The following is a 13,873-nucleotide window of genomic DNA, read 5'->3' as shown; positions in this document are numbered from 1 at the left end:
TAACTGGGAAAAAGAGCTGCAGAGTGGAAATATCACGAAAGATATGTTCCTGACAAAAAGCACTTCTGAAGGGCTCCGAGTTACCTTGAGATCAACTAAAGAGCTTTGTGAGGTTCTTTTGCATCAGTACGAGTTCAGATACGTTCTTACAAATAAAATGAATCAAGATCCGATCGAAAGATTCTTTGGCAAGATAAGACTTGCTGGAAGCCAGAATGACCATCCTTCAATGCCAACATTTATGCAACTGTACAATACAATGTCCATTTACAGCCTTCTGAGGCCTCCCAAGTTTGGCAATTGCTGCGTGGTCGATGAGAAGCCATTACTAGACGCATCAGACTTCAGAGCCCTGATCGAACTAGGCAGTGCAAGCAACTCTTCGCCTGGCTTCATTGATCAGCTAAAAGAAAAGCTTGATAAACTGATTCTTGTTGAGGACTGGGAATGTGAGGATGTTATCACAGTAAACGGAAAGGATACAGCGCAAGTCGTTGACTGCATACTTTACTATGTGGTTGGATTCTTGAGCCGAAAGTTGATGAAAGCCACCACGTGCGATTGTTGCCGGTCTGCTTTTACCATTCCGCAAAACAGCTCTGCTGAAGCATCCCTGACCAACACAAAGAGCAGGGGTGGACTGTTGCACCCCAACGCGAATCTCTTTGAGCTGTTGAGAGTAGCTGAGGAGCACTTTGCAAAAAATGCCGACAGTCAGTCTGTATACTGGGAAACGGTGGAGCATGTGCTTGACACAAAGACCTTGACTTTTCCATGTGCTCAGCACAAAGAAGAGGTCATTGCACAAATTCTGCACTATTTCTTAACCATGAGAATGAGGCAGCACTGCAAAGCTGCAACCATGAACTTGAAAAAACAAGCTCAAGAGAAAAAAAAGCTTGCGAAACTTTGTTCATCCTGAATCGTGTTGCCAAGTTTACAGAATGTACTAATTTTGTTAGATTTTTTGTGAATGTATGTATTAAACAGTTTGTGCCATGCAATGTATAGTTTTGTAACAGAATAAATTATATGTTCAGCCCCCCTTTCAGCATGCCATTCCTAATATTCTACACAAATGTAAGAGCACTGTACACACCACCAGACCTACTTCAGGTCGGACATTTTTTTTTCTAATATAAGAGCGCGCATTGTTCTCTTGAAATGACAGAGTAGAATAGAAAAATTATGCCCATTCATGGGCAACTAGCGCAAGATATACTGCTTTGAGAGTTGCGATGGATTTAGCCGTGTGACATGCCCTTCATCAAGCTGTACTGCACACGGCTTGCAGTACTGGCGCAAAGTATAACCGCCATCGCCTTAACACTGAGCAGAAGCCTGCGTAGGGGTCGCGTGTCGAGCGAAGTTTGTAACCAAGTACATGTGTAAGCTAGAGGTGCAATGGTTCAAGGTGCTTTGAGGACGTTTATTTTGTAAAGAGGAAGATGAGCAGCGGCGGCAGCCGCACCGCCAGCGCACAGCGCGAGATTGCTGGGTTGACGACCGAAGCTCGGAACGGCATTTTGGCTAGCTGTCCTTACGCTATTTCCCCGAAAATCCGGCTACAATTTATTTATTTTTGCTTTAATTAGCTAACATTGGCGGGCGCAACTAGAAAATACGATTGATACACTGGCTTCAACGTATGCTAGATACCAGATCTATAATAAAAACGTCGTCGAGAAATCAGTTGCACATTCATTTAGATAATCAGTCTTGTTACTGCAGAATCCCGGTGTATTCATGCCTGTGCATACTTTTCTATATACCCCGATATCGAGCTCGACAAACGAGCAACGCTTAGCATCGATAACCTACGCAGCGCAAATCCGAGAGCCTCTAGGGTGCCTCGATGCGCGCGCCCCCGCTTAGGGTGAGGTCACCCTTTGAACCAGCCGGCGCCGCCTAAACCTGTTTTCGCGCGCTCCCTCCGCCATTGCGTTGCCCGCGTCGACTTCGCCGCGCTGCTGTGCGGGCGTTCGCGCGGCTTTCATCGGCGTAGAATGCCTGGATGTTGTGTTCCTCAGTGCTCCAACCATTCGAGAAATGGTTGGAGGATGTTCCATTTTCCAAGGGACCCAAAAAGGCGGCTTCTGTGGCTGGTGCGAGTCAAGCGTGACAAGTGGCAACCGACGAACTCCTCGTGTGTCTGCAGCGTAAGTGCCACATGTTGGTTCAGTGCTGTTTTTGTTGCGATTTATTTGTATTTTGTTGCGTTTGGGCAGCTAAGTGTCGTTCAATATTCTTCTTGCTCGGCTTAAAAAAGCTGCGTGAAACACTAAAACAAAGTAAATGAGTTTCACTACAGCGCGGTACAGGCCATTGTCTGCCGCTTGCTTGTTCACATCCGAAATTGCACGACACGTGTCCGCTGGGGAATACGTACCACGCGTGCTTTCGCCGCTTCTTTTCATTCAAAGGTAATTGCCTTTACTAGGCGCTTGCCAGCGAATTGCGGTCTGGGCCCAAACATTGCATCAAGGCACAGAGCATGAGGACAAGCAAGGGCACATAAGCTGTGGCAATTACTGTGCAAATGGATGGTCCAGGAACCAATTTTGATTAATTCACTCACGATTTCTGAAGTTGTTTTTGACATGTGTGCGGCGTTGGGTAGCTTCCGCTGCCTATTAACCGGACGCTTCGTCCTACGACGCCGCATTATGTCAGTAAATGAGATTAACAGAGATCGTTGTTATGTGCAGATTGAGGCGCTCATTCGAGTAATTCGCCTGATATTTCGACTAATTTGTTCTTTGGCCTGTTAACCCGACGCTTCGTTCTGCGATGGCGGATTAAGTCAGTGAATGAGATAGACAGGATATGTTATGTGCAGATTGAGGCTCTCATTCGAGTAATTCGACTGATATTTGGACTACTGTGTTCTCTTGCGTGCTGCCTTCATTGTTTTCATTATCGAGCCGGAAATGCGCCGCTAATTTCAATATCAAATTCATCTGCAGGCTCATTTCGAAGCCAGCAGCTTCGAACAGAACCGCGCGGATGGGTGGAAGAAGCTCAAGCCTAATGCTGTACCAACGGTGTTCCCATTCAAAGGTGAGATGCCTCCTGACCCTGGTATTTGTTACCACGTTGCTTATCGGCTCATTATCTACATTTGAAAAAGTTATGTGAGGAAACGATTCATGCGCATACATATTAAATTTTCTGGCGCGCCTTCTATTCTGCTTTTAGTTAACACAATCTTAAATATATGTAATGGGCATTTTTTCTTATTTATCTGTTTCCAGAACTTCCTAAAGAGCGAAGGCCACCAAGGGAACGAAATGCACACGTGCCTGCATTATTCAGTGACGACGCAGCCGCACACAATTCTTCACGAGAAGTGAGAAACGTTCTTCCCTCAACTACGCAGGAATTTTCTCCCGCTGATTCTTCGTCAGACGGGGAGATAAATGAGAGATTGGCGGCTACGGAAACCAACAATGCTAATGGGCAACTTACTTCGACCCCCAGGGATGCACGGCTTCAAGAAACTGCAATAGTTACTGCGACCCAACCCCTCGATTCTGAGGCAGCTGAGCTTAGGAAGAAGATTGCAGATCTCACAGCAGCCAATAATAAGCTTAGACAACATCATAACGAATCTAAGAACACTGTCAAAAAACTACAGATGCAGGTACGCAAGCTGCAGAAAGAGGCAACTAATTTCTCACGAAATACGAAGTTTTTAAATGAAGACCAAATTCGTGCTCTTTCTCGGAACAACAATCATGGTAATTCGTGGTCAGCGCAAACAGTAAAGCAAGGTCTAAAAATTAAATTTGCTTGTGGAACCACCGGGTATGAAACACTCAGAAAGATTGGCTACCCTCTTCCATCCAGCAGAACGTTAGCAAGAAGAATTCAGGGCCTGAAGTTTCTGCCAGGTATCCTGCATGAAGTGATCGACGTCATGAGGTCGAAAGCAGAGGGAATGGAGGACGTGGAGAAAGACTGCGTTCTCTTTTTAGATGAAATGGAGATAGCACCCGGATTTGAACTCGACCGTGGCGAAGACGTGCTTCTGGGAGGAACGACGTTGCCCTCAAAGCCTGAAGAGCCAGCCAATCATGCTTTGGTGTTTATGCTAGGTGGGGTAAACCAGAGATGGAAGCAAGTGATAGCCTATGAATTCACTGGTAGGCACGTGGACGGCTCTGTACTCAAGGCATATGTCCTGGAAATAGTGCAGATATGCAGCCAGATTTCTCTAAGAGTCCGTGTTATCACATGTGACATGGGTGCAGCAAACCGCGCTATGTGGAGAGAATTTGGCTTTTCGAGCCACCGCCATTCGACAACTTCGTGCTCAATACCTCACCCAACCTTAAAAGGGAAGGAACTTTTTTTCATCTCGGACCCGGCACATGTCCTTAAGAACCTGAAAGGACAGCTTCTAAGCTCAAAAGTTTTCACACTCAGTGATACTACAGTAAGCAGGAACGGACTGACGGCCTCGAAGGTGAAATTGGAGCATGTACAGGCCGTCTTGGATTATGACGCAGCCAACGAACTTAAGGTAGCACCAAATTTGTCAGAAACCCACATTAGTTGTGGGCACTTCACCAAAATGAAAGTAGGAGTCGCTGTCCAGCTCTTCCGTGAAGCCCCACCAGCTATTCGGTTCCTAATAAAAGAAGGAGTGATTGAGCCAGAGGCCGAAACAACAGCGTGGTTTATGGACCTCGTTTCTAGGTGGTATGCCCTCATGTCATCGCGTCATCCCACCATGGCGCTAAGCCGCAGGAACATTACTAAATATCATGCCGCCTTGGACACACTACGCACGGCAACAGACACCATCAGAGAACTGAAAATGGGCACTGGATCTCAGTGGAAGCCATCGCAAGCAGGGGTCCTAATTGCGACAACGGCTGTCCTTCGCCTTCAAGAAGTGCTTCTTGGCAGTGAAGGGTATGAATTCCTCCTCACGAGCAGGCTGTTGCAAGACTGCCTAGAAAACCTTTTTTCTGTGGTGCGGCTCATGAAGCCAGTGCCCACTGCGTATGACTTGAAGTGTGCACTCCGACTCGTCAGCGTCAGCCACTTTCTTCACACTCCGAGATCAACAAGCTACGAACTTGACGACCGCGAATACCTTGTCGATCTGCTTGCACATAGCAAGAAGGAATGTGCAGAAAGCGAAGTCGATGAAATCAACGACACGGAAATTCTGTTCATTGAAGAGCTCACGTCAACCGAGTGCCGCATCTTGTTTTACCTTGGCGGTTTTATTTTGAAAGGAATTTTGAAATCTATAACTTGTCCGCAGTGCAAGGCTGCTCTCCTTGGCAAGCCTGACGATCAGTATGCTTCCCTGACTGCACTCAAGGAATACGTCAGGGATGGGCAAAACCTCGTATATCCAAGCGCTGATGTCATGAAAACTTTAAAAAACTACGAGGAACATTTCACCGCTGTCAACTCATGGTGCACAGGCAAATTTTTCACCATGAAGTCGCCACTTCGTTCTCTGATAGCCTATCTCGAAGGCATAGACAAACCCTCAGTGAACACATGCATGGCTCACAAAGAACGAATAAGCAAAATGCTGACTGCTGCATATGCCAGAGTGAGGCTCCGAATTCATCTCCGACAAATTCCGAGCACTCATCCTAGTGGCCACGGAAGCAAGACTTGTGCAGGGGTCAGCCTTGCGTAAGCAAGCTGGAATCTGCAGTTCTGCGAGCCTTTTCCTTCAAAGTCTGAAGTCTGCATCTATATATATAGTGATCACAACTATTTTATCAATTACGGTCTATTTAACATAAATGTCGACTTTTAAAAAGTGCAATAATGTTCAGTGTTCACGTTCCCATTAAACACAAATCTCTAACTTTGTGTGTTTTCATAAGCACTGAATAAATGATTTCATGTTTGCTTGGGTAACAGCTTTTGTATTCATCTGGCTGTTACCAGACGAAAAGGGGACTTTATATTTTATTACCGTTGCTGATGCTGTTTCTTCAAAGCGTGCAGAACCAAGACGTTGTTGCATTGACCGCGTCGGCTGAATTTTCTTACCGATCAAATTCACTCACTTGCATTGGGACATCAGTGAGGTTTCCCATGCAATCCTGTTTACCGCGCCTCCGTTCACGAAGAAAAATGCCCATTCAGCCTTTTAACGCCCTCCGCATAACAGCGCGGGAGAAAGGGGGTTAGCCCCAGTCGCTGCCGAGCGTGAGATAGGGAGCCGGAAAGCGGAGGAGTCCGTTCTCCGCGAGAACGAGCATGCAGTGGGAACGAGAATGGCGGCCGCCGTAGCAGACGACGCAGATGTCCTCACCCTAAGCGGGGGCGCGCGCATCGAGGCACCCTAAGAGCCTCCACCTACTAGCGCCACCTGTCGCCGGGAAACGGAAACAGCGCCGGCGGCGAACACAACCAGGACGGTGCGCCGGCCGCAGTGTCAACACCTAAATTATTCTTACACCGTGGCCGTGACGCAACCGGGGCGCTCTTACAGTCAAGCCCTCACTGGCGTGCCTGCCCCACCTCGCGCGCCTCAGCCTACCGAGCCTGCCAACACGGAATCGCAAAAGGATGTCGTGATTGCTGCCCTTGCTTACGCCGTCAAGGCCCTGCTCGGTTCCGTGACAGCCAACTCATCATCATCATCATCAGCCTGGTTACGCCCACTGCAGGGCAAAGGCCTCTCCCATACTTCTCCAACAACCCCGGTCATGTACTAATTGTGGCCATGTTGTCCCTGCAAACTTCTTAATCTCATCCGCCCACCTAACTTTCTGCCGCCCTCTGCTACGCTTTCCTTCCCTTGGAATCCATTCCGTAACTCTTAATGACCATCGGTTATCTTCCCTCCTCATTACGTGTCCTGCCCATGCCCATTTCTTTTTCTTGATTTCAATTAAGATATCATTAACTCGCGTTTGTTCCCTCACCCAATCTGCTCTTTTCTTATCCCTTAACGTGACACCTATCATTCTTCTTTCCAAAGCTCGTTGCGTCGTCCTCAATTTCAGCAGAACCCTTTTCGTAAGCCTCCAGGTTTCTGCCCCGTAGGTGAGTACTGGTAAGACACAGCTGTTATACACTTTCCTCTTGAGGGATAGTGGCAACCTGCTGTTCATGATCTGAGAATGCCTGCCAAGCGCACCCCAGCCCATTCTTATTCTTCTGATTATTTCCGTCTCATGATCCGGATCCGCAGTCACTACCTGTCCTAAGTAGATGTATTCCCTTACCACTTCCAGTGCCTCACTACCTATTGTAAACTGCTGTTCCCTCGCCAACTCGACAGCCAACTCGCCAGTCTACAAATTGTGCACCGCGGCTTTAGCCGCTCACGAAGCCCTGCCTAGGCCGCGCATACTCCAGTGGAACGTTCGTTCCCTGCGCCGCCGTCAAGCGGAATTGGTAGACGAGCTCTTTCTAAACGAGCACGACGTTCTCGCCCTGCAAGAGACGCATATTCGTGAAGGGGAGCTCTCTCTACCCGGATACCTCTCGTATCACAGTGCCACGAACTGCGAAATCAGCACGTGTACTACCCACCCGTGCGTCGACCCGTCTCACCCACCTGGCCGTTCCCGTGCTTCGCTGTTTATTCGCACTCAACTGGCACACGTTGTTGTGCCCACTTCTAGTGTTCAGTGCACCGGAGTGGAATGCGTGGCCGCTACTGTTCGCGTTGGTTCGGTCGACACCACCGTGGCCAGTGTGTATGTGCACCCTCCTCGAAGATGGGACACACGCTTCGTAACTCGCCTGTGCAAGCACATTCACGGCGACCACGTCGTTTGCGGTGACTTTAATTCCCATCACACCTCGTGAGGAAGCAGCCAGACGGATGCAAACGGACGCGATCTCCTCGACGCCATTCACGCTGCCGGTCTTCTCCTAATAAACACAAGGGAGCCGACTTTCGCAAGAAGAGGAGTGAAACGCAGCGTGATAGTAGACCTCTCTCTCTCGTCTCCAACCGCTGCCAGTACGAATGGCATCGAAGGCCCGACACTCAGGGATCCGACCATCTTCCCATCCTACTCGAGCCCCTTCTACAGTGTTGTGAACTGGCCCCGCTTTCGCGAACTGTGTGCTGCTGTGCCAGTCGCGTCGGACCTTTTCACGCACATCGCCGATTGTGCCAGTCGTGCGTCCGTGACATGTGAGGTGCATGCCAATACCCCTGTGCCGGACATCAAACACCTCAACCTGCGCGCTTCCCGACGAAGAGCTCAGCGAAAGGCTATCCGCACGGATAATCCTGAACATTCGACTGTCTACGATCGGATCGACGCCGTTTGCCGCAGACACTCCAGACATCGCCGCAACGAAAGTTGGGACAGTCTGTGCGTCAGCCTCGACGACCCACGAAACCAATCGCGCTGCTGGCGCACTCTCGGCGCCATGCTGCGTCCCAAAGTGCCACGCTGCCCTGTGCTATCGCTCGCTATTGCTCGCCACATCACTGCGGTTGAAGCTGCTGAACTGCTGGCGGACAACTTCCTTGCCCCAGTGCGAACTATTTCCCACTCTAATCTTGCAGAATTAGCTCCGCCTGAACGCAACAGGTGCGAGCTTTTTGCACCGTTCCGTTTTTTCCCGACGCAACGCATTAGAGATGAGATCCGCGCCCTGTGCAGCGCTGAATTCACTGTCGGAGAACTCACGCACGTTCTTCAAAGTCGCAAACGGCGCTCTGCACCAGGAAGAGACGGCATAATGTACCAAATGTTACGCAATCTCGACCGCTCGCAGCTCCCACAAGTTCTTGAAGAATACAACAAGGTTTGGCGTGCCGGAGCTTTACCACCCTCATGGAAGGAAGCCATCGTGGTCCCCCTTCTCAAGAGAGGCAAACCCTCACGCGAACTCTCTTCCTACCGGCCCGTGTCACTTACATCCGCCGCTGGAAATGTTTTCAAGGCCATGGCCCTCCGTCGCCTCGAATGGATCTGTGCCGCTTTGGACTTCCTGCCTCCTGAACTCAGTGGCTTTCGACGACAACGATCGACAGCTGACTGCCTCGCCGACGTCATCGCCACCCTCGAGGACTCCAAGCGCCGCGGTGAAGCAGGGTATCTTGTTTTATTGGACGTGCAGAACGCTTTTGACTCTTTGCCGCACGCTTCAATTGCAAATGCCCTTCGCGCAATGAGTGTCACTGGCCGCCTCCTCTCCTATGTTGCCGCTTTTTTTAATGGTCGCAGTTTCCGTGTACGAATAGGCAGCACATTAAGTGCGTCCCGTCACCACCGGAGTCCCCCAAGGCAGCGTACTTAGCCCTTTTTTGTTTAATCTGGCTCTCGCTCGCATCAGGGACTTCGTTCCGCGCGCTCTGCCGCACGAGTTCCGCATCGCAGTTTATGCTGACGACATTGCCCTTTTCGCCACCGCACCCACTTCCCGCGGCCGGCAGGTTCGAGAAAGCATTCAATGCACCCTCAACGCTGTCAAAGGCTTCCTGTCCGGCATAGGCCTCAATCTTTCGCCCACCAAAACCGAGGCCCTACTCGTACACCCTCGTCTTAAAGCGCGCTTCGAGATTCCTCGACTCAGCCTGCGCGGTGCTTCCCTCCCGTGGGCTCGCAGAGTTCGGTACCTTGGCGTCCTTTTAGACCACCGCCTTAGCTTTAGGCCGGCTGTTACCGCTCTTCGCAAGAGCGCCACCAAAGTTGCAAGTGTCGCGCGTTCACTCCTCGCTCGAGGCCGCGGCTGCTCTCCGCAACTTGCCCTCAGAGTGTACAATGCGGTCGCGTCCTCGAGAATCCTCTACGGTCTCCCCTCGGCTTGGAGGACGCTAGGTGGCGTCGACCAGTCAAGACGCTTTCGCATCGAGCTCCGACAATCTCATGCGTTTCATCGTTTTTTCCTACTACCAGCCTATCGACGACATTATCATCGGACAGGGCTTCGCTCAAGAAACGGCTGGATGTCCTGCCCTCCACAAGTGAGCCTATCTTTTGGATTTTACGAGGGTTTTTTATCCGACCACGTCGCTACGCCTAACGCCGGAGCTGAGACGCAATCCTGGAACCTACCCCCACTCCCGTCGACGCCAGCCTCGCGCCACCGCGCGCGGTTGCGTGCCACGAGGTGTCGGGTGCCGTAGACGCCAAAGTGCAATCGGAGGCGCCTCGCTCACTTATAATGGACCTTACCCCGCCTGCCGCCGCAACCGAGCCAGTCAATGTAATGGACACTCAGCAAACCGAGGACGCTGCTGAAGACGGCTGGACAACAGTTCAATACAAGAAGAAGAATCTCACCACCCCCCTGCACCCTGCTGCGCTCCACACAGTCGTAATTCGGCCTCAGAGTGATGTGCACCTCCCTCAGCACAAATTGCACCACATCTCACAAGCAGTGCGGCAACAAGCCCCCCTCAGTCCACACGAAGCCCTGCATCTCTCACTGCATATTAAGCCACGAAGCAATATAATCGTTATCATGACCCCAAGTTCAATAGCAGCGGAGAAAATCGCTGCCATGTCTCAACTCGCACTTGGCCCAACCACGCACACTGTCACAGCATACATAACCGCGCCGGCCAACTCCTGCAGAGGGGTTATCCATGGAGTTGACGCCGGCACATCTTCGGAGCACCTGATGCAGAACTTGGACACTTTTGGGCCCACCATACTAGCCTCCCGGATGATGGGCTGTTCAGAGACTGCTATTATTACATTTGAAGGAAGCATTGTCCCCAGGAAAGTCCTCTATCATCGAGCTATGTTCCGATGTCTGCCACACCACCCCAAAGCAGAGTTCTGTTCCTTATGCCTGATGTATGATCATCGTGCTGACAACTGCCCCACCAAATCAACTATTTTCAGATGTCCTGACTGCACGAGACAACTCAAGCAGGCAGGAGAGGAACACCAATGCTTTCTCCTCTGCCTGCACTGCGGTGGCGATCATAGAACCAACGACCCCAGCTGCCAAATTAAAAGGCAAAAAGACCATAACAAGACAGAACGAGCCTACTTGCAACGCATCAAACTGTGCAACGAGCAACAGCCTACGCTTGGTTCCAGCGCCCGCAACACCGCAACCTCAACTGATTACCATCGCGAATACCCTGCATTATTATCGCACGGACAGCAACAGCAAACAACGCAGACGCAACAGCCCCAGAAGAAGCAACAAGACATGCTACCTAACACACCGCTGTCACAGCCGACGACTTCGGCAAGCGCTACACCGAACGTGCAACGACCGGCCTCGAGCAAAAGCCCTGCGCGCACCCCAGTCTGGGAAAACCATCATACCCAAGGCGCCTGGTAAGCCAAGCACTCCTATCATCCCGCAATCCCCATCCTTCAAGACCCTAACATCACAAGCACAGTCTCCTACTCCAATTTACGAAGCACCACAATATCAGCAACACGTCCTACACGCGCATTCCCACAAGACACCTTCAACGCCAGAGTCTCGTCTAAACAAATCAGAGACCCTGTTAGAACGCTTTGAAAGCATAGAAAAGAAACTCGACCGCCTCACTGATATTGTCGAAAAACTTTCCTCAGCCTACGAACGTCACGAAACACGCCTAACCGTGCTGGAACAACGAGTAGACCGCATGCTTAAGCGCCTTCTTCCAGATGAAGATCTTAGCTCCGAAAACATGGACCACATGTCTCATTCGCAAAAGAGACAACTTCCTGATGACCCAATCGACACCTCCAACACCCAGTCTAAGACCGCAAAGGTCGCTAATCCATGGCAGAAGTAAGGGACGGAAACTTTTGCGTTTGGCAGTGGAACTGCCGCGGTCTCAGTAACAAAAAAGCAATAATGAGGCAATACTTCCTAAAATTGAAAAACCCACCACATGTGTTACTTCTGCAAGAAACATACAAAGAACAACATCCCAGGATACACAGCTACACATTCAGCGCACAATGAATACGACCTACCATTAATTTCGACGTACGTAAAACATAACATTAAACACTACACGGAAATAGAACCAGACTGTGTAGCAAAGTAGTCTTAATAACCACAATATACCCGGACAACTCACAACGACCTGCCAAGCTGTACAACGTCTACAATCCACCAAAATCCACGTACAACCTTAGATCTTCAAGCACGCTAAAAAAGATGAGAAGACTCATCATGGAAGACATTTACATCATGAGAGACTTCAATGCGCCCAACACATCATGGGGATACAAGGCGAACACGAAAACGGGCAGGTTGCTGGAAGACAACATAAACAAATTTCAGTACACAGTTCTCAACACTCCGGGGGTAACAACTCGCGCAGGGGCGCAAAATCAAGTTCCTACTACACCGGACCTCGCGTTGCACAAAGGTGAATATGCTACGAGCTGGGAGAACACCCATGAAAACCTAACTAGCGACCACGACATACTAAACATCATTATACACATGACGCCTCGAAAGCGCCGCGCTACAGTCACCTTCACAAATTGGGACAAATTCCGGAAACTGAGGCAGAATAACACTGACACAGGGCATGACTTGGACACGTGGGCTAAAGGCCTCCTAGAGACTAAGACAGCAGTTACAGACACGCAGACAACTTCAGCGCCGGCAGACCGGCCCGACCCGCACCTCACACGCGTCTGGAAAAAACGCAAAAAACTATTGAGTCTTATCCCAGCAACCGCATAACAATCAGCTTCGTGAAAAGGTAGATGATGTAACTATTCAAGCGATCAATCATGCCCGGACGCTCGAACAGACAGAATGGAACCATATTTGCGATAGCATCCAGAATACATTAGACAAAAAACACACGTGGCATCTTTTGCGTGCCCTGCTCGGCACAAAGAAACAAGTGGTCCCTACCATAGAGAAACACGCCAGTACACAAGGTATAAATAAAACATTTGATGAACTCCGGACCCTTTACATACCTGTGGCACATCAGTCACTGTACACAGACTATACGGGCCCCCCAAACGACAACATCGGTGGTGACTTCACTATGGCAGAACTAAACATAGCATTGTTGCAAAACAATAGGGCGACAGCGCCGGGTCCTGACGGCATCACATACTCTTCTGCGTAATCTGCCCGACGAAGATAAAGAAACGCTTCTCTCGCACATAAATGAGCATTGGAACGCGGGCACCCTCCCAGACGAATGGAGAACATCACACATTACCATGATCCCAAAACCAGGGAAAAAAGCCACGCTTTGCAACCTCAGACCCATATCCTTAACATCATGTATGGGCAAAACAATGGAACGGCTTGCACTGAACAGACTAGAAGAACATTTGGATAACACGAAACACTTTCCGCACCAGCTCATAGGCTATCGTAAGAACATTTCCACACAGGACTTATTTCTCACACTACAGAACACTCTTCTGCAGCCAAAGACAGCACAGACCCAGCCCTTCTGGCAATAGATATAAAAAAGGCATTCGATAATGTCACACATGATCATGTACTCAAATCGGTTCACGACAGTGGATGCGGCGCCAACATGTACAATTACATACGCAGTTTCCTCAAAGGCAGGACAGCACGCTTCAAGGCAGCGCAGTCTCTTTCCTCCCCCATCAATATTTCCCGTGGAACACCTCAAGGATCGATTATATCTCCCACCCTCTTTAATCTTTGCATGACAGCGCTATCAAGGCAGCTATCCACAATCCCTAACCTTCACCACACTTTCTACGCCGACGATATTACCCTATGGTGCGAAACCGGATCTCCAGGGAACGTCGAAACGACCCTCCAGAAAGGCGTCGAGACCATAGTTAACCACTTACATAAAGCCGGACTCGAACCTTCAACAGAAAAGTCGGAACTTCGCCTCATGAATCGAACACATTACCAAAAGAAAAACGCCCTGATACAACTCACCTTATTAGGCAAGCAGATACCAAAGGTTACATCGTGCCGAGTACTCGGCTTT

General features: G+C 49.8%; 1 protein-coding gene across 1 annotated transcript; it reads left to right on the top strand.

Annotated features, from left to right (window-relative positions):
- Positions 1–1,986: 1,986 nt before the first annotated feature.
- LOC129386459 (uncharacterized) lies at positions 1,987–5,895 on the top strand. Its single transcript, XM_072289179.1, has 3 exons — positions 1,987–2,159; positions 2,967–3,060; positions 3,255–5,895. Exons 1-3 carry the CDS (start codon positions 2,007–2,009, stop codon positions 5,666–5,668), a joined length of 2,661 nt encoding a protein of 886 aa, XP_072145280.1. The 5' UTR covers positions 1,987–2,006; the 3' UTR covers positions 5,669–5,895.
- The last annotated feature ends 7,978 nt before the right edge of the window (positions 5,896–13,873 follow it).

Source organism: Dermacentor andersoni, chromosome 7 (genome assembly GCF_023375885.2).
Source record: "Dermacentor andersoni chromosome 7, qqDerAnde1_hic_scaffold, whole genome shotgun sequence".
NCBI lineage: Eukaryota > Metazoa > Arthropoda > Arachnida > Ixodida > Ixodidae > Dermacentor > Dermacentor andersoni.
This window is presented reverse-complemented; position numbering and strand designations above follow the sequence as displayed.